A 22,090-nucleotide genomic window follows, 5' to 3' on the forward strand; every position below is an offset into this window, starting at 1 on the left:
TATTGAGACATTAGCCTGGAGCAATCCAGGGGTAAATAGTGTGCACAAAAGGATGTTGTGTGTGCACTATCCACTGGCTTTCTAAAGAACCCTGGGGAAACACTGTTTTCAATTTGGAATCTTAACTGAATCACATTTAGTACTTGTAGAAAATTTATTTTTCTTTCATCATGTTTAAACAATGTCATACTAGTGGTAAACAACACAAAGTCTGCTCTGTATAAATGCTAAAGTGCGAAATCCCTAGATATTTATCATTTCCACAAGAATGAAAAGAAGTTAAAAAACAAACAATGTTTATATATTAATCTAAATTGTACAAATTATGCTTATGCTCATTAGAATTTTAGTAGCGTCAAGGTTAATGCTGTTAGACTACTCCTTGGAAAATATGTTACCCTTTCCTTCTGAGTTGATAGAGATGCTGTTGTTTTGTTGATAACAACAGATGCCTTCCATACTAGAGGAGACAGAAGGGGGCAGTATGGACACAACAACCTTAGCAAATAACTGACTGAAACATGTCTCAGTATCATGTTATAACACTAAGCATAACATCTCAAACTAAGACGGCTTGAAAAAAACAAAATAAAACAAGTAAAAATATATATATTTAAATCAAACTGACACATTATCTCTCATGTGGGGAAAAAAGAAGATTTTTTCAGATATTTGGTAAAGTTTCTTTACATAGGTTTTTGGGCCAACTGTATACTATAGAACAAACATTCAGCATGACACTAACTTGGTCGACTGCTCGCAAAGCCACGACGCCACTAGCTCCCTAAAAGCATCTTGAGGAGAAAAATGTTCAGTCCGTCTCATATTCTGTACTGACTATATGGCAATTTCTCAAATGAAGGTGCCTCTCCAGCACATTTATCTGCTCTCCTTGCATCTAATCAATCCCTTAAATAAATGAAAGTGAGCCACAACTAGATGTCATCACATCTATCTGCGGGCGTGCCTCAAAGTGCACACACCTTAATGCTGCTACTCTAAAGAGGATGGACTGTGGAAATACTAATGGGGGGGTGTACTTGACAGCTGAGGGGCATTACATGCTTGTTTCAGTATGATGAGGATAAAACATACAGCACATGCCTCACTGTGCTGTTGCATACTCTGATACCTCAAAGCTGGTTTGGAATATTTTTTTGTACTTTTGTATCAAGGCATATTTTGCAAGAGGCATGTTGAGAAAATCTGATTTACAGGCAGCATGATTCTCAATTTCTGCCTGGCGCCACCGTGCAGACGATGGGCCCGTTTCATTTGGATTCACTTCAGTAATCACTTCTGATCACTGGAGTGAAGCCGAGTGAATCAGAGCAATGTTCTGTCTTCTTAAGCTAACCAAAATTCTGCTCTGAGATCTTTTTAAAACCAGGAAAACTGAGGCGTCCTCTCAAACCGTCCTCTCTTTGTTCATGAGAAAGTGGAGAGTTGAGCCATGGAGCCGATGGAGTCGAGGAAAGAATGTGAGTTGAGAAAGGTGCTACTGTGTCTAAAATATCAATGAGGGAGATGCTGCCAAGTTTTGGAGCACACGAGAGGAAATAGGTTTTCGGTAGTATAACATGAAGTGCACCCTGGTACACCCTATTTGGTCAGTGCTGATAACACTGTAATCTGGGAAGATTTTCTTTTATATTACTATATAATCGTCTGATTTTTATTCATCTGACTTGAGTGTGTGTTCCTTTAAAGTTTAGGTAACTACAGCATCTGTCATTCAGTCATACAGTACCGCTTAACAATACACTGGAACAGTGTGATTGCCCAGGTGAGTCTTTAATGTGGAGCTCAGCAGAAAAACATGACAAACAAATTCATCAGTATAACAATACATGTTCCTCGCGTTTCCACACTCATTTGATTTCAAAGATATTTATCTTAAGAGGATAATAATTTGTGAAAGTCTCTGACATTTGTGGCTAGCTAGCATGATAATAAATCCATGGCTTGGAACATTTTTTAGTTAATTAGAGTCAATCAATCCAAACTTTGCTCACTTACCGGTGTGAAACCGGAGTATAATGAGCAGAAATCAGCATGGTGATTGGAAAACACAAATTACAGCTGTTAAAGAGAAACTCATCCACTTTTCTTCTGTTGATGCAAATGCCTGCTGCGAGGATTTAAAATTAGCACGGCATTCCTTTAATGGATGTTGAGGCAAAGTGCTCCTCTATAATTAAAAAACCTGTTAATATCCTCGTAGGCTAAAATAAGAGGGGTTAGTATGATTGTGTGACACCTCTTTAAAAGGACACATTGGTCAGTTGGCTATTACACAAAACAAAACTGTATCTGCTTTTATTTAGTTTTATTTAAATCATGGAACCAGTTTGCCTAACACTACTTAGATTCACTGTATGCTGTGTATATATTAAGGTGCTTTTTCCTCCCATGTTTATCCGCATTATGAGCAAATGAAGTAACCCTACATAATGGTGTGTGACCATACCAGTGAGATGGTCAGCACTGCTGCCTCAGTAAGATCATGTAGCATGTTAATGAACTTCGCTGACATATGGGACAGTCTTTGCTATTAAAGGCTGTGTATATCTCTATGTTCAGGGCTACATTCATATATTCCTGACATATTCCACGCACCTTTCATTCATGGTGTAATGATGTGAATAATGACCTGCTGATATTAACAGTACCATCTGATCTAGGGTCCCAGACAGTAACATGACATAACCTCCCGGCTGCTTGTGTCCACGATATATATATATGACCTCACCGCTGGATGTAATTTCTTTTCAAGAGCTCTTGGAAAGGGAGAGCTTATGTTGTTGAGCTCATGTCGTCAAGGCTGGTAACAGCAGCTTGCCATTGTATTAATTATTGTCAGGGAATCCAAGGGGTGTAGATAATACAGAATGCACTGGTTGGTCCCATTTGTTTCACTTGTCAGTGGAGTGAATAATTGGGAGTGCTGACCATATTAGACACAGAGAATTTCTAAAAGATACGACTCAAACTGTTGCAACACAAAAGTACTGCTTGGAAATTAAAAAGCTTAATGTGTGAGAATTTCAAATCAGTATGGAATAATTTACCAGCTTCTCATTGCCAAAGGAATTTACTGAAGTTTAACTCTGACAGCAGTCATTCTGATACACAATGAAACGGCTCCAATTGTGAGAGAAACTGTTTACTCCGTCCTACTTTTTTTTTTGTTTTGTTTGTCCAAGAATTAAGTTTCTTTTGGTGAACGGCAAAAAACGTTAAGTGTCAGATATTTTGCACCCTGACTTCATTCTTCAAAGGTTTGAGAACATTGATACAATTCTAGTAGAAGAGGGGTTGCTAATACAATGGGGCTCATCTTGCAATTCTCCCAAGGAATAACTATCAGTCCTGCTACAGCAGCTTCAGCGTCCCTAGGTGACCGCGCCACTGAGCCCGTGTTCGCTCCATCGCACCCCACTCCACGCCTGCTGCCACCCTGAAGGTAGATGCATCACGCTGGGGAGACTGCACAACAGCAGCCCCCTCTCCTCCAGCCCCCAAACCTTCTCCACGGCACAGTGGCCTCCTGCGGCCCCTATACACAACTTTGGGTCTCCATTACAGCCCCGGTCCCAGCAGCCCAGACTCTCCCTCAGGTGAGTCTCCATACCACCTCCGTGTGTCGTCCCACCTGAACTGCACAACTGGTATCCTTTTGTCATTTGAGAATGCCACAACACACACACATATTGTACACACACACACACACACACACACACACACTCTCTCCTGTGCTCACTCTGGAGGGGACACCGCCTGTTCCTTTCTGCTCACCTCCCGGCTGCCGACTGACTCTCTGAGCCGTGTCTGTGGTGGCTACGCCATGTGTGGGGATCTAGGGGTTTAAAACAGCAGGCCTCCCAATACTCCCTGAATGGCAAATATAAGTGCTTCCAATTTATTACACAGTGGACGTTTTATGAATCATCTCTGACTAACTTTGATCTGAAATGACAAGCATGTGCTAATCAGTCCTGATATCCAAAAAAAGTGCTAAAAAAAACAGGAAACAGAAAACTGGATGGGTTGAGATTTTACAATTAATCGAAATAAACTGAACCTGCTAGTACAAATATTGCACTTTTGATGACCCTTTCTTCAATTTGTACAATTATAACAACTACCTCTGATTAAGCAGCCTGTTCCTTTAATGCCAATGCTACATTTTTTTTTTTAGAACTAATCTCTCTATAGTATAGTATACGGTTTGGTTTCCAAATCCAAAAATGGTGCAAAATAATTCCACACAACTGTAAACTCTTCCAAGATTGGAGAGGGAGGCATAAAGAGAGCCCTGCTTGTGTTCATACATACAGTTAACTGGAACTAAGGGGGGATCTTTAAATGTAACTTCTAAGAGCCTTGTAATGAGTATTTACTGTAACATGCAGTTTGCATTAATTTTGTCTCACCAAAGTGTTTCTGAAGAGGCTCCCCGCAGCATTTTCAGCTTTCCTCCTTTTAATATATTTTTTATCATTAAAAAGGGGCTTTAAACTGCAGCACTTTTGCTAAAACACAAATTACAACTTTCACTTTATAGGTTGCCATACCACACCACACTTAGTTAACAAAATATTTTACAAACAAGATGATATCACCCTCTCCATGATATTAATATGATATGTTCTCTGATCTGTAAACAGCTGGTTATCTTGCTTTTCCACGATAAGAGAAAGTGCTGAGGATTTACGCTTGGTGAGCACATTTGGGCTGAATCTTTCACACGTCACAAATTGCAGATGGGAAGCAGTGATCTTGAACAGCCGATCACATTTCCGTGACCATCTGACACCTTCCATTTAGGAAAATAATACTTTCTATCTTAGCATACCCCTCTGCAACAGCCAGCAAAAGGAATTATGCCTGGTAGACTTTGCTATTCACAACTTTGGAGCTTCTCCTGTTGTTTTGTTTCATTGCACTGATTAGATTAAATGTTCGCTCTTTAATCAGTTACCCAAGGCCACGATAATGCTGACAGTTTGTGTTTTGCTTCATTTTTATGTGTTGTAATGGGCACAAAATTATGCTGAAGAAAACAATAAGGAAGCATGATATAATGCAAGCATTACATATTAAGATGCGTAGTATCTGGGGGTAAAATCAGGGGCTTATTCACTGAACAGAGTAGATGGTCAGTGGCTGGGAGCTTTGTCTGCTCTTAAAAGCTTATATTATGAGTATACTGCAGTATTTAAATCTGATCTAACTGCGGTTATTTACACTAACACCCCTCCTTTTTTCATAACATTGAAGACAAAAAAAAAAAAGACTTTTTACCCATAGAGGTAGATATGCTATCTGAGTAATATGACAGAAAGAAATGAGTCGGGTTAACTGGTACAGAGAGTTGTAAATCACTGTAGTGTGATTCTTTGTCTCAAAGGGTTTAATTAGTCTAGAAATTCTTCTCTTATCTGATGACCCCCCCCCCCCCCCCCCCCCTCCTTCTGCACACTGCAACAACTTACAACCATAAACGCCCTGCAATCTGAAGACCAGTGGCCTCAGGAGACTGAGTTGCTACAAAGAGCTGAAAGAGTTGGAAATGGTCATTTTATTGTGTTAGAATAGCTCGCTCGAGACTTGGGTAATGTAGTGCTGTGTGCTGGTAAAGATGACAATATGTAACTCCAAAGTGAAATACAGTGAATTACTGTAGTGCTGTGCAGTGTCAAGACCTCTGGAAATGAGGTAACGAAATAATCATGGTAAACAGTAAAACAAAGTGCTTTCATAGTGGTTTCAAACCGCTAATTAATATTAGAGTAGTATAGTTTTCCTTCGGTGACGATGATTATTTGAGATGCAGCGCACAATCTAATCAGTCATCACCGCAGAGTTCATGTAGAATGAATTTCCTCGGCATAACTACAAGTTGGGGATTAGCAGGCTGTGTGCTTGTCAAACACTTGAACATCAAAACAGCATTGTGGTGCCTTCTTATTATAAATGCTACCAATGTATGGTCCGCTATTGCTTGACGGTAGCATGGCGGTGCTCTCTTTCATAGTATATGAACAAAGCCATTTATCCCTATCTGTCATTTCTTAAGTTGTGAAGTACCTGTCACTTCTGGTCCCATGGGAGTCCTACATGTAAGTGTATTTACTCTAATTGAGCTCTTTATGTAATTGACAGTTTATTCTGGCCTAATAAATCCTTTCTAACGGTTTCTGATTAGCTGTGTGAGCATTTTGTTTGCTTTTTGAGGTGATTATATCACCTTATATTCATGTGATGGGGGTAAATGAAGGAATCCTAATTTTGAGATGAGATGTTTCTGAGTTTTTGAAAGCTCTCGTTGTTGTTGAACTGTATGCAGCTATACCAAAGTGATTTGACAGATTAATAATTTAGCAATGGAACTACTTAGTGCCTCACAGCTGTTAGTTTGTTGTGGTGGTGACAGAGTGTTTGGTGCAATCCATAAGTTCATATGAGCATTCCCAACCAGGAGTTTTACTATGTGATTCATCAAGCCACTTCCTTTAGTGGATTCACTTTGATCTTATACTCTTGGAGGATCTCTGGGGGCAAAAATGCAGGTGTATGGATATAAATACTCCAGCAGAACTACTGTGCACTAATGGACACTGTATTAGGTTACAGCCCTTTGTGTTTTCAAGCCTTATGTTTTTAACAATGAACTGATCAGACATGGTAATAATGAATGAAAACAATATATATGTTCTTTATTTGTGCTTGTTGTTTTTTTTTTTAACTTTATGTCCCTTCTGTACATGTGTGGCATTTCATAATGCTGCTTCAGTGTCACACTAAAATGTAGAAAAAAGGAGGGTATTATCTGCTTTTAATTAAACATGATAAAAGTCTGCACAGTTGTCTGTACATTGAGGTGGGTGCTGTTTATTATACAGATGTATAACTTCAGTTTGTGTAGAGCACCTTCTTTTGAAGGACTAGTAGGAGCAGAATGAGATGAGGGGTTATTTTGGCGATGGAGATTAAGGCAGGGGCTTTTTGTCATTTGTGCGAGACAAGCCATTCATCCATCCAGTTCACAGCCAAAAAAAGGCTGGTCCCAGAAATTAGCAGTTTCAGCTCAGCAGCAAAGTCGTCGGGCTGTGAAGGCAGAGAGAAATTGACTAATTAGCAATGCGCACTAAAACTTGACGGTTCTCTCTATAACAGCGAGGGAAAGACTCGGTTTTTCTCCCCCTTTCTCTTTTCTTTCTTCCATAGATGTTTGAAATCGCAGTCATTTACGCTCGACAGTTTTTACAATAGCCTTGAGCCATAATTTTGCGAGTCTCTCCAGCATCCATACCCCTGCATGGTCTCTCTCCACCGGCCATGCACGACCGTTTCTCTCCCCAACCGTGGATTTCCTATTACTCTCGTTACGACTCACTGAGCCCCAGGCCCAAGGATAATGATGTGTTGTTTCTTGGTAGCATAATTTGTCACACGTATATTTCTTCTTCTTCTTCTCTTGCAGAAAGCACAGCTCCCTCTCACACACTCACACACTTCTTGTTAATTCAGAAGAACAAATGATCAACGTCAACAAATAACCCGAAATAGTGACTTTATGAGTTGGAATCAATGGTTATTTTGAGACGCCATAGACTTTAAAGGAAAAAGGACATTTCTTAAAAGGAGAACAAAGGAAAATTCAAGTGAGATTATTGGGAACCCGAAGCTTACTTTCCTTTTTTTTGGTCAAGAGCTGAAGTCAGGTAAGTTTGGCTCCTTCTCAGGCAAGCTGCTCACATCATTTAGTTGTGACAGGCGCTTTTAGAGAATCTGGCGACAACGGTTACGGCACGCTTGTGTCAAGTTTACACACATTACGCACATGGAAATAGCTTTTGTAACAGTCTAAGTATGAAAAAGATATGCACATCCCATTTAACTTTAGCGAAAGCTGCATTTCAGTGAATATTTTGTCGATACTCACGTCCGCTTAACTCAGGTAGGCTAAAAAAGCAAAACGCACCCGTACCGCTGCTGACGGCTCGGAGACAAACTAATTGCTTTTGTATGACTCCGTAAATCTGTGCGATGTGTAATGTCCTCATTGTGGGGGTGTGCAGCAAGGCAGGAGAAGGGATAAGTGTTGGCTGAATGCTGCATGTTATCCGTCCACCGTAGCGGCTGCCTCTTTTTTCCTTATCCGACAACTTCAGCCGCGTTACCGAGGGGGGAAAGCGCCGCAGCATCTCCGTATCCTCCGATTTTTTTTCTTTTCTTTTTTTTTGTTTTGTTTTGACAGCGCCCTTCAAACATCAGCCTCCATTTAAAACCATCCGCTTCTTGAGTTAAGAATGAATAAGAGTGGCACGCTATGGGAACTACTACGTTTTTGTTTGTTGCTTTACGACCAGAGCTCAAAGTTGAAGGCGAATGAAGCCGTGCTGGATGTAGATTGTCGCCGGCTGGCGTGGCATGACGGCTCTTCCCCGCTGGATGGACGGGCGATCTGTTCAATAACTTATTCGAGAAATCGTTTTCTGCTGTAATAGTTGACTGATAGCGATGTATAGGCAACGTGTGTTGTGGAAATAAATGACCTGAGGTAAATGGCTTGCATGGTTTATTTGTTGCCTAGGTGGCGTTCACATTCAGGAAGTCATGTCCAGATCGGGTGATAGAACATCCACCTTTGACCCAACACACAGTGACACCCTGCTGCATGGGCTCAATCTCTTGTGGCGAAAGCAGCTTTTCTGTGATGTGACTCTGACAGCCCAGGGACAGCAGTTCCACTGCCACAAAGCTGTGTTGGCATCTTGCTCCCAGTATTTCAGATCCCTCTTTTCCTCCCATAATGTAATCAACAATGAAGGAAGCAAAGGGGACCAGGGCAGCAGTGGGACCCCTTCATCCTCTCCTGATGACAAGCTGGTGACCACCAGCACCAGGCCCATAAATAACCTAGTGCTCCAGGGCTGCTCCTCCATTGGACTACGATTAGTGCTGGAGTACCTGTATACTGCCAATGTTACTCTTTCCCTGGACACAGTGGAAGAGGTGCTGTCAGTCAGCAAGATCCTCAATATCCCCCAGATTACCAAGCTTAGTGTGCAGTTCCTTAATGACCAGATCTCTGTGCAGAACTACAAGCAGATCTGCAAGATTGCTGCACTCCATGGACTGGATGAGACCAAGAAGCTGGCCAACAAGTACCTGGTGGAGGATGTGCTGCTGTTGAACTTTGAGGAGATGTGTGCCATGCTAGATGCTCTGCCACCCCCAGTGGAGTCAGAGCTGGCTCTCTTCCAGATGTCAGTCCTCTGGCTGGAGCATGACCGGGAGACTCGCATGCACTATGCACCGGACCTTATGAAGAGGCTACGCTTTGCCCTTATACCTGCCCCAGAGTTGGTGGAGAGAGTTCAGTCTGTTGACTTCATGAGGAGTGACCCTGTGTGCCAGAAACTACTCCTGGATGCCATGAACTACCACCTGATGCCCTTCAAGCAGCACTGCAGGCAGACCATGGCCAGCAGGTGAGAACGAGACAGATAAACACTCAGACATAAATTCACACAATCACACCACAGAGCTGTTTGAGACTGGGCAGTGGGTAATTAAATGCCTCCCACTTGTTAAATTTGAACAAATTACAGACACAAGCATTATGCACTTGCTCATGTATTGATCCCACCGCCTGTTTAATGTAGAGCATGTAGGTGGTCGGTGTAGACCATGTAGGCAGTGTGGCATTTCAGGACTAGTTCATGAGGATTTTGGTGCTCCTGTAACATAATACCTGCTGCCAGAGGTCGTGATGCACTCTGTGCTCCACTGTATCCATCATTACAATGTTCCCTCCTGTTTTACAAAAGAAAACATGTCTTTATTTCCTCACACATCTGTGCAATTACTCTCTAATCAGTGTAGACAAGATTGCTACAATCTAGATAAAGGTTATGCATTTGATTTGTAGCAACTCTCTTGAATACAATTTGAAATGCTGTAATTGAATTGTGACCAGAATTAAATGGTAATTGCAAGATGCTTATGATCCAAGTACAGAGATGCCCTGTTACTGATATTAAAATGAAGACAAATATAATACATTCAAAATGTTTTTGTTTTTTTTTAATTTGATTTGATGTTTAGAATTCCTTTTCATGAATTGGACAATGCTGCTTACATTCGTGTTGCATGCACGTGTCTCACTCACACAAAAACATGGCTTACATGTTTGTCCTGATCTGCACTTTTAGGGCTGGTTAGTACATGGCTATTGTCTCTTATGGTGACAACTGATCACAGTCAGACAGCTGAGACTTTTTTTTTTTTTAATCGATAGTATCAATATTCAGTTGTTGTTGTTGTTTTTTTATCACTACAGTTGTGAGCCTTGGGGAAAAACAACTAAAAAAAATTGTGACACAAGAGAATCTAAACTTTATGAAAACATTTGGAAATTACTGAAATAATCAGGACATAAAACCATTCTACAAGTACCTACTTGTACATTATCCCAATAATATATCTGATCCCACATATGGACCTAAACGAGCAAAGATTCAGGAATCCTCATAATTAGTTTCACATGCCACTGTTTCTCTCCCCTCAATTAATCACCATTATCTATGTCCAGGGGCTCATTTGCATATGAATAACCCTAAAACACTTCCGATTGGGCCAGCATGAGGGAGAATACACCGAGGCGACGGTGACTTACCCAAGCATAAAAAAGTAAAATATGGAAAAGGGAAAAAGGTGAATGTGTCTGAATCTAAAGGCCAGCTACTCTTAATGTTTTAGTGCATATTGTGATAAATTGGTAGATTTGTGTTGAAATCCATTAGGAGCCAGATAATGGTCATTGATGTGCAGTAAAGTGCACGGCTTTGAGGTTATATATCATATACAAACAGCAGGAAATTTCCAACAATTGGCTAAGGCATGTCACATGAATCACTGTAGCCAATGAAATGGAGACATTGTATAGGCAGGTTTATGTTCTCAATTGTGCTTTTAGCCTCCAGCATGGCACCCTACAGGACTGTCCTCGCTTCACAGCTAATTGAAAAGATATCTTTAGAGTGCAATAACGATCCAATAACACATCAAAACGATTGAGCAATTTTTATTAATCACAATAAATGTGGTCGCATATTTCCTGATTAGCAATCTTGAGTTTAGTAGAAGTACTTGGATAAGAAGCAGTTATTCATCTAGCTGTGCATTTATTCTTTATTTTATTCACAGATTAATTCATTCATACAATCAGCATCAGCAAAGTGAAAAATAAAAATACTCCAGGGAAGCTCTGTTAATATCGTCGTAGTAAATCAAGGAATTAAAGGTTGAAGCTGTGCTTGTGTTTTTGTGTTTGCATGTTTTATTCCAGGCCTTAATATGTCTTTTATTGCATGTTATTGAACACTTGTCCGCACACCCACACTTTTGACATTGCAGAATCCGTTCCAATAAGAGGATGCTGTTACTGGTGGGTGGTTTGCCTCCTGGACCTGATCGTCTCCCCAGTAATTTGGTCCAGTACTATGACGATGAGAAAAAGACATGGAAGATCCTCACAAGTGAGTAGAAAGGCTGCGATTTAAAAAAATTTATATATTTTTTTTACATTTATTTATTTATTTATTACCTGAGGCATCCCGTGTTACTGGCTTTTATGATGAGAAATAGTTGTTCCTTTGGATGACTTTAACACTGGTTAATTTTCACCAAAAATGAGGGACAAGAGTTCCCTAAATCCTTCAGGTAATAATGTGTCACTATCACTTTTAATATAAGTTTTTAATCAGAGCGTGACTTCACAGCACTGTGGAGCGTCATGCATGCTTTCCCTTGTTTTTTTGCTGATATGTGCTGGCAGGATGCACGATGAGATTTACTCGAATCTAATGATCTATTGTGGCTGAGACAGAACGTTAAGGAGTGACATCTTTTCCCAATTACTTTTAAATGCAGCGTGATTACTCGTTCATATTGATCAACTCATAACACTGAATTAACCCACACATGGTAATACACGACGTGGCAGTTTAGCCTGTTGACCTGGTGTCGCTGTTGATATTGGGTTTACTTAAGGTGAATAAATAGCACAGAGGGGTTAGTGGAACACTGCAGCTTAAATGTTGATGTCAACCATTCTTAGGTAACAGGGACAACAATGGAAACAAAAGCAAAAATTGATTTTATCTCATTTTATCTTATTTTTTAATATTATAATGAAGGCAAATTGTGATAATTTCCTAGAAAACCTTTGTGAGATTTCAAACACATCCCTGCTGCACTCTCCGCTGTAGAGTGCACTATGCTCTTCTCTCTCTCTCTCTCTCTGTCTTCCCTGACCTTTTTAAGGCTCACTACTATATTGTTGCCATATTGCAAAGGTCAAAAAAAGAGCTAATGAGAGACCGCGTTTCTCCTTTGCCCCATCATTGCTGGACATATTGAGTTTTTGTCCTGTGTTTTGGTTGCAGTCATATCTCAGGATCACCTATCCATTCATATATATTAGCTATAGGTCTGCTTTCTGTCAGCTCGGCCCTGTGCAGTTTATGTTCTCCCTTTATGGTTCAAATTTGAATAAATCTGGTTTTATGCTTTTGCTGTCGGGTCTTAAAATCACCAGCAGTCTCCGACATGGTTTCTTCCTCTGCTCAAATCATAACATTTCCTGGCAGCAGTGTGATGTTTTAGCTCATGTTTGTCCAAACCTATTAGAGCTTTTTTTTTTTTTTTTTTTTTTTTTTTTTTTTTTTAACTGAAGGAGCCTTGCATACACAACAGCCTGAAGCTCGCTGTTTATGTTGTTGTTGTTGTTGTTGTTGTTGTTTTTGTCATTAAACTCTCACTCACTGGTACAAACTGCACCAGGCAAAAGGTCAATAGGGATTTCCATCACTCAGAACTAAAAAAGTTAACACTCAAATGGTCCGTGGCCAAGTGGAAGGACAAAACTGCAAAATCATCCCCTTAACACATCAGTGACCACCTGATGTAGCCTCCTCACAATGGATGTGGAATAGAAGATTATTAACATTCAATCATAACTTTTCAATGAGCCGAAACCTGAGAGGGACAGCCTTTGATTAAGACATTCATCAACACAATTTGGGAAGAATCTGATCTCTTTCAGTGTATCTGATGTACACACTGCTCGGTGATTCCAGTGTAAAGTTTGCCATCTAGTGTACCCACAGCAGCGTGGACCAATGCAAGACAAAGGCAGGCACAGATTCAGCCACAATGCTAGGTTGTTCTTTTCTTCTTCTTTAAACCAACCTAATATTAAAATCTGGATCTCCATGCTGCATGTATGGTGTCCATGCAGCATGGCCTAGAACAAAGGAATTCAGCTCAGTGGGATGCAATTGTAGCGGTGTTAAAGGCACATCAGAGATGGAGCAGCAGTGGTGCATTAGCTGTGGAGTCATTCAACCGACCCTGACTGTGCCTCTATGCAGAGGTTTCTGACTCCCTCTAGTGAGCCCTAGAGCTCACTGTAGACCGGAGTGATGGCGTCCATCTCATAGAGGACGTGCTCATCCTGCCCTCCTATGGCTTTTCACACTCTTGGGTTAGTGGACAATTTGGGTTAAAAGGGCGCAAATAGGTTAATCGGATTCACTTTCTCAGGTATAAATACTTTAGAAGGAAAAATAATTAATGCATTTATTTTTCAGTGCACAAGATTAGCATAGTAATTCCAGTTATTATACCCTGCTACTGTAATTATCTCACCGTTCACCTACAGTATATCCCAAATGTCCCAAAACCCACCGCAGTACTCTAGATACTGTGGTCTGTGACATATTGTAAAGCAATAATCTTCTTCTCACATGGGTACGAGATGATTTTTAGTATGAGTACAAGTCACTAGACATCAAATAAAAAGCCGCCCATCCATGTCCTATATACTGCTGACTGAATGATAATGTAAATAGCATGTAAGGGAATTTGGCAGTCGTATGGCACTCGTCTTTGAGGTGCACTGGAGGCAGGCAACCTAATCCCCTCGTTTGAGATAAAGCTGTGTTTAGTGTATGTAGTATTAGTTCCTATCTGAGACTTCCCTCCCATAGAGGACCGGCACATGTCAGCCAGCTAGAGTGAGATTGCAGAGAGAGGCCAATTGGAAAGAAATGAGATTCAAGGCTGTCTAATTTTGCAGCAACTGTGATCCATCAGACGGTGGGGAGGTGACAGTGGAAATGACTGATGGAGACAGACAGGTGGGCTTTAACATTTCACTGATTTGTGCTCAAAAAGCACCGGGCCTGAGATTTATTGAGTGAACATGATCATGTTCATTATGACTGTCACCTAAGACCATTTCTCTACATCTCAATGGGGTCACTTTAGCAAAAGAAGATGAAGGAGAGAAAGGGAGCACGAAAACATACACAAAAGAAAATCCTCCATGAGGGGTCCTGCTTCAGCTCTGGGATGTTTATGCTATACTGCGCTAACACACGACAAGGGGTATCATCCACCCAACATTTTACTTATTGGACAGTGTTGCTAAGCTAGTTTCTAAGAGTCGAATTCCCAAAATAGAAATTGGTGACCTATCCAGTTAAATAAATGCAAGGTTACAAGTAATAATTATCTGATTATTAAGCAATCTGTCAATTACTTTCTCAATCAACTAAATAATTATTTTATCTACAGAATGTTAAAAAATGTCCATCACATTTCCAAACCAATGATATTCAGTTTACTACCACTAAATACTTTTTTTCCTGTCCTTTAAAGTGCTGGAGGTTTTTATGGCATCGTTATTCGAAATAGCTGAAGTCACATTCCTGTGACTGGATGGTCCAGAGAATACAAAACAAAAAGAGCAGAAAAACCTCCGATTATTTATATATATATATATGAGTTTTATGATATAATTTAACATTTTGCCTCATGTGAAGAGAAAATAGCAAGAGCACATTCTCCGCCACAACCGGTGCATTATACTGCAACTGAAGCCTGACTGATTTATGAGCAGGTCAGTATTATCCACCAGTATTAACTATTGGCAGTTCTCCTAATAGTTGCATTTATAATGGCCAATAAATGGAAATTATAGAAAAAGGTAAAGAAGAGAAGGGAGAAACATCCTGTGGGCAACACCTGTTTGGAAAGTGAGAAACACAACAACTAGCTGATCTGAAGACAGCTGGGCAAAGCATGATAGAGTAAATAAAGACCCACACTAAAAAATATGTTAGGGAAATCTGTTTAGGTTTCATATGTCTGAAAAAAAATGCCGGTCAATATATCAGTATATTGGATTTTTAAAATCACTAAATATCAGTATTGGTATCAATCGTAAAATCATATATTAGTCTGTCTGTAATCGCAAGTTTATAGAAAGTAATCCAGTGCAACTTTCTTTGCTCACCAGCTCTCCATCCAGACTTTTTTTTAAACTTCTGTTTGTGTTTTTTGTATCTTGCTCCAAACAAAGAACAAACAGTCTGTGTGAAATTTACTCTGACCACTCCTGTCAAATTACAGAACATTTAGCACTTTCATTATTTCCTATTCAAAAGTTAATATAATACTTCTCAGATGTTCAATAAACCTCTTTGGTCAGTGTCTCGGACAGTAATTGGTAGTAAGGCTTGACCTGTGGGTGTGGTGGAAACATTTAAGAATTAATTGAATTTATTTAAGGAGAGTGTAGATGCCATTTACTTTCCCCCTTTGAGTATAAGAGCGCAAACAGAGTTACACCAGATGTGTTGATCAAATTGAGGGTTGTGTTTGGGCTGGAGCCTATCCCAGCTGTTCCTGTTCAAGAAGCGGTGTACAGCTTGAACAGGTCGCCAGTCAATTGATGGCTGTGTTGATTCTGATTAAAAAACAAAAGTTGCACGTCAATCTATTTTCTATATGATTTTGAGACAAAAGAGGTTAAAAAGTTATCCAGATGCTACAAAGAGTGGCTTTTTTTGTTCGTGGTTCAATGGCATAACTTTTACTGTTACATGGTTCTTATTTTAAATGACCTGACAGTTTTATTAAATGTGAGACTTATGGTAGTGCTTTCTAGACTGCAATGTGTCCTGAACAGAAAAGTATTGGCCTGTTTTTAATTCTCATATTTAATGATACAAAGTAATTGCTAACCACAGTGGATTTTTGAAACCACCAGCACAGTACACCTATAACAGCCAGGGCACACTCACAGGGTACTGTTTATATACAAATTTCTCTCCACATGTTTTTAAAACTGACTTTTTGACTTTTTGTCTGTCACCTAGTAATGCCTTACAACAGCGCACATCACTGCGTGGTGGAGGTGGAGAACTTCCTGCTGCTGCTAGGCGGAGAGGACCAGTGGAACCCCAATGGTACAGTCGCTGCTTTCCACTGATTTCACGCAGCAAATTTTTCATGTTCACTTAAACTGGAGTTTATGTAAGTTCAAGCCCATCAAGTTAATGTAACACTTTCAGATGGTTTGAAACACTCATCCTGCAGCCAGATCAGCTCTGAGTGGACAAACAACACTCCAATCAACACTTGTCAATAATTGGCACAGAAAAATTACTGTTGTTTATGATGAAATATTTGCAATGTAGAAGTGTTAAGAGGGCTTTTTGCAAAAAGGTGGCAACACAGTGCCATAGTAAGAAACAAAGACTGTAAATGATCAAAGATTCTTACTCTGCCTTTTTGTTCTTTCACCAGCTATCACAGTAATACAACAGCCAGGCAGATGTACACTGCACTTAGTGAAATTAGTTGTTTATTCAGTTTTGAGAGTAGGAATCAGCTTACTACAAATGCACATCATGAGAGATGATTTGCAGTCTTTTGAATACAACATTACCAAGAGGTGATCTCTCTGTGCTTAGAAAACATGACTTCAGTCAGCTCTTGTTAGCTCAAACAGCAGCAAAAAGGCAAATCATCACGTGTGGGCGGTGATTAATGAAGACTGGGGAGAGTTGCATTTGTGAATTTTATTGGTACACAACAAACAACATTAGAAAAGATGTGGCCAATAAGAACTGATCATTACATTAGCATGTCTAAACTGTACAAAAAGAAGCTTTATTTTGAGCTAAGTTATTTGTATTCTACTGTTCTGTTTTGCAGGAAAGCACAGCACTAATTTTGTCAGCCGCTACGATCCCAGATTCAACAGTTGGATACAGTTGCCTCCAATGCAGGAGAGGTGAGCCTTTTTTTGTCCTCAGAAATGTTGACATCAGTACTAGCTTCTGTTTACTCAGCTTCAGTAACCCATTTTCTCTCATCCATCTCTCATTACCGTGTTTTGTATATTTCTCAGAATCTCACCACTCATTGCATCACCTAATAAGAAACGGAAACCTTTATGACCTTAGTGAAGTTCACAAGTTTTGGCATTCATGAAGATGCTACTTGGATTCTAGTTGTAATTTGTGAGATCCAACAACTTCACAAGTCTTCTGTTCAGCTGTGATAGCAGATGTGTAGTTCTCTTGGGAAATGGTGTTTAGAAAACCTAAAAATATAAACATCCACATAAGATTAAAAAAAAATGCTACTACTCTTACCTAGGTGTACAAAACCAGCCAACAGAAGAATAAAGTAATGCTCATTGGGCTGTAAACAGACCTATGTGCTGTTTTTTTTTTTTGGTTCAAAATCCTTTTACAAGGTATTACATCATGCAGAAGTAAGCAAGCCCATTACACAGGCATGAAAACAGATGCTCACAGCCTAGAAGCTTGTACATGCTTAACTTATCTCTCGTCTTATGATGTTTTTTTTGTTTTTTTAAGAATGATTTGCACCTTAGACAGAAGCTGGAAAAAACTAAAAAACAACAGTAGTGATTCTCATCATCGGTTTAATGATGTTGTCTGGTTAATACGTCCTCCTCAGGAGAGCCAGCTTCTTTGCCTGTCGCCTGGATAAGCACCTGTACGTGATTGGTGGCAGGAACGAGGCGGGCTACCTCTCCAGCGTGGAATCCTACAACCTGGAGACAAATGAGTGGAACTACGTGTCGTCTCTGCCACAGCCTCTGGCTGCCCATGCAGGAGCGGTGCACAATGGCAAGATCTACATATCAGGTCAGTTACAGGAGCTGTACACGAGTCGCATGTATTATTATTATTACGCCTTATTATTATGCAAAAAGGGGCGCTACATGGAGGGAACTGTACAAAAAGACACATTGTGTTTATGGCACATAGAGGTAAACACATCCATTTAATTACACCACAAAGAAAAACCAACTCCACTCCACAAAAATGATTAAAATCAATGCATCAGGACTGATTGTTCATCTTTGTCAAAACTGCCAGCAGTTCAGTTGGAGCTTGAGGTGAGCTTATAGAGACTAAAGTAGGCTTGAGTTTTAAAAAAAAGAGAGAGAAAGAGAGAGTGAACCTCTTCTTAGTAACAGCACAGCCCCAGATTACCATCCAATATTACCTCAGACTCCCTCAAGAGATATGTTCATGTAAGTAGCAGAGTTTCTGAAGCCCTGTAAAGAGGCTTGAATGTATACATCAGTTCTTCTTCAAAGAAATGGCCACAGAAATAGTTCAAATTTGTAATGCTTTTTATTAGATATATTTCAATATAACTTTGGTTTGTATAATTCTTCTACTTGCTGACACCAGAAAGTCATATATTAGATTTTAGTGATACGTCAGTGAACCACTCATCACCTCCCTGCAGGAAAATCTGGAAGTGAAACCCTCCTCTTTTACAAACTGACTCTAACCAAAGTTTTCTTGAAGAGCCAAAAACGTTTTTCTTTTCCAGTTATTTACTGTATATCTGGGGATAGTACTACATTTGGATCCAGTATGTCCACGTGCCGCGTGCTGTAGCTCCACAGAGTATTAATGACACACTGCTGTGTTTACCTGCTGCAGGAGGCGTGCACAATGGCGAGTATGTCTCCTGGCTTTACTGCTACGACCCTATAATGGATGTGTGGGCGAGGAAACAAGATATGAACACAAAGCGTGCCATTCATGCTCTGGCTGGGATGAATGACCGCCTGTATGCTATTGGTGGAAACCATTTGAAAGGTAAGCACTCGAGCTTTTCAGACAACGAACAGAAAGCAGGTCAAGATTGATACTTTTTTGAAAAGTACGTGTGAAAATCATGTTGCCATTGTGAGCAGGCAGTGACCTTAATTACCCTGTGCAACACTGTAGCCTCCATTTCTCGCACTCTTTAGTATTCATAGTACAAAATGTGAAAAAGAACAAAAACGTGTGCTGTTCATTTGCATTTTTTCAGGAAAACTGAATGTGGTCATGGGAATTATGACAAGCTCAGCTTGTCTCTCTTTGAATCCTCTCTTTAGCTACGCTCTTTTGTTAAAACACTGTTAAACAGATGTGTTCAGTTGGCTCTTCATTGCTGCAAATTCAGCTCATAAAAAACCTGCACGTGCCTCTGAGTATGACTGCGTCCATATCCAAACTCGTGTTTCCTCACGCTCACCGTAGGAGCGAATCTGTGCACATCGATGGCTGTCTTGCTGGTTTGTGTCTGTGAGTTGGTGGTGAAGGAAGAAACCTTGAGATGTAGTGAAACTGTGAGGGAGGTGGAACCGAATGCGGCAGATGGAGGAACAACAAAAATTTGTCTCTATCAGCAAATAGACAAAAAAAAAAGTAACATGTCTGCAAAAGTTTAACTAAAGGGGAAACCCATCAACTGGACACAAGGAACATACTGGACACACTGGCGAGAACAGAATAAAGATTCAAACCATGAGAAGCAAAATAAAGCCTAACGCCTAAAGCATTATGTTGAGAAAGAGAACGGCTGTGGTCAAATATCAAATTGCGCAAATTCTTTAAATACTAAATATAAATGCTTCAAAGCTTCCTTTATTACCTCCTTTAGCACAGGATAAACTGAACCATCCTTTAGTAAAGGAAAGAACGTAATGCCATATAGTGCCACATAGTGAAGGACTGTAATAAAATTTGCTTTTTGTCAAGGCGTCGCTTTAAATCAAAACTTTAACTATATTAACGTTTTTTTTTAAAAGATTATTATAGTTCTGTTTGCCTTAGTTATGCTCACTGTTGTATTGACAGGCTTTAGGAGTCATTCATTTTTTTTTTGGGTCAGCTGGGATAGGCTAAGTGAAGGATAGAATGAATTGACTGAATGAATAGTTTCAAGAAAAAGGAGGAAAGGAGTTACACTGGACCATCTCCCCAGCAGGAAAAAATAAGAAAAGATTTCTCTCATTTCGTAGGATATAGAGCGTGCTCTTTTTTTCTTTAAAATTCATATCTTTTTAGTGAAATAATATTTTTTCAGCGGTGATTCCTGTAAGAGCACAATGGGGTCGTTTCAATATGGCACACATCTGCCATCATGTTGTTAACCAGCCTTGTGTCAGTGCATTCACGTGGTGGTTTGTGTGGATTTCATTTACAGTGGTACTGTAGCGCAAGCACATGAAACCAAAACTGTCTGAAACCTGATTGGTCCACAGGAATGTTTGACTTTAGTGTTTTCGGTCTAGTTTTCTTTTTGTGATGTGATGGTGAGTTCAGGTTTTATGCTATTGTTAAGGGTACTGAGTTTTTTTAGTTCATTTAATAAAAAAATAATGGTATACTCATAAATTAGATTATGAGTACAACATTATTATTACACACCAATTAGATAGATTAGTAATTAATTAATACAACAAACTCATGCATTTTAAGAAACTTAGAAAATAATCTCTTAGAAGTACACAGGAGCCAGCACCAGTTTGTGGAATCCGCCATGTTGCTTCGCCATCTTGAATGCATTTATTCCTGATATTGTCGCAATTATTTACTGCCTACAGATTAGACATGCGATTCTAAAACTTAAAATTCAGTTTAATTCAACTGAATCCGCTAAGTGTAGAGCAATGTTACACAAATTTCAAAGACAATTTCACTTGACAGCTGCTAACAGTGGGTAACAGAGGCTAATGGCAGCTAATAGCGGCAAAAAACAGAACTTACTGACAAGAGCAGACCAGGATATCCTCAGCAGCTCACCTCACAATCACTGTCTTCGGTCAAAAGTGAGCTTCATCTCATCGGCTTGTATTGGACTCCTTTCACAAAGCTTTACAGTCAAGGTTAATATCAGACTGATAGCCTACCCAGATAGCTAAAAGAATTACTTTGCTAGCTGGGTGAATGGTAACTAAAATATCCCAAAACATTTAATGTAAGTATTGATATTATTAAAATATATTAAAATATAGTGTGTGCAAAACTGGTAATACAAACATGGTGGCCAGCCACAGCTGTTATGGGGTATAGTCCAAATTTAATGTTTTTGATCTCTCCTGTCTAAAACATGTTTGTCCTAAAGCGGCCACCGTAGCTGCCTGTCTTTGCTTCCTGCTGTCTTGTGTTGAGTGCCTTCTGTGTTCCTCTGCCTCTGTTATCACATTCAGTGTGAGTCTTCTTGTGTTGGCGTTAGTTATTTGTCTTTTGGGTTATTTCCTTATTTCTTTGATATATTGTTTTCTTTCTTTGTTGGATTGCTAGTTGGATCGGGGTGATTGTGGCTCAGGAGGTGGAGTGGGTTGTCTTTTAATCAAATGGTTGGTTGTTTAATCTCCGGCTCCTGCAGTCTGCGTGCCAGAGTGTCTTTGGGCAAGACACTTGCACCTGATGAATCCATTGGATTGTGATTCTGTGTGATAGATAGAAAGTCCTTAAGGGCGTGGAATAAGTTATGCTCCCATGTTCACCACGTGTCCTGCCCTCTGTGTCACTGTGGATTTGTGCTTTTCTTTGGGTTTCTGTTCCTTTTAGATTTTGTTTAACTTTTGGGAAAAATAAACACTTGCCTTTTATTTCTAACATCTGCACACCTTTTTCACCCTACCTCTACTGTAACCTAAACCTACGATGACAGGGTATCTTATCTTATCTTATCTCTGTCATGTAGGTTTCTCCCATCTAGATGTAATGTTGGTTGAGTGTTACGACCCAAAAGCTGACCAGTGGAATATCCTCCAGACACCCATCCTGGAGGGTCGCAGCGGTCCAGGCTGTGCCGTTTTGGATGACAGCATTTATCTTGTGGGAGGCTACAGCTGGAGCATGGTATTTAATGTAGTACATATATGTCTTTA

General features: G+C 39.9%; 1 protein-coding gene across 4 annotated transcripts in view; it reads left to right on the forward strand.

Annotated features, from left to right (window-relative positions):
- Positions 1-83: 83 nt before the first annotated feature.
- Positions 84-22,090, forward strand: part of klhl14 (kelch-like family member 14) — a 27,525-nt gene continuing 5,518 nt past the window's right edge. Inside the window, exons 1-9 of one of the 4 annotated variants that reach the window (XM_086270659.1) lie at positions 84-3,620; position 5,414; positions 8,603-9,503; positions 11,431-11,552; positions 16,242-16,331; positions 17,083-17,161; positions 17,857-18,047; positions 18,861-19,019; positions 21,904-22,061. In XM_086270659.1, the coding sequence (XP_086126785.1) occupies positions 3,471-3,620; position 5,414; positions 8,603-9,503; positions 11,431-11,552; positions 16,242-16,331; positions 17,083-17,161; positions 17,857-18,047; positions 18,861-19,019; positions 21,904-22,061 (1,851 nt within the window). In that variant the 5' untranslated portion in view covers positions 84-3,470. Of the gene's footprint in view, positions 3,621-5,413; positions 5,415-5,523; positions 9,504-11,430; positions 11,553-16,241; positions 16,332-17,082; positions 17,162-17,856; positions 18,048-18,860; positions 19,020-21,903; positions 22,062-22,090 lie in introns of those variants that run through there. The other 3 variants (XM_086270658.1, XM_086270657.1, XM_086270656.1) reach the window with 3 other exon arrangements.

This window comes from Aulonocara sp. 'chitande type north' Nkhata Bay, linkage group LG18, assembly GCF_057382095.1.
Source record: "Aulonocara sp. 'chitande type north' Nkhata Bay isolate Kocher_YH1m ecotype deep benthic linkage group LG18, A_spYH_male_GT1.1, whole genome shotgun sequence".
NCBI lineage: Eukaryota > Metazoa > Chordata > Actinopteri > Cichliformes > Cichlidae > Aulonocara > Aulonocara sp. 'chitande type north' Nkhata Bay.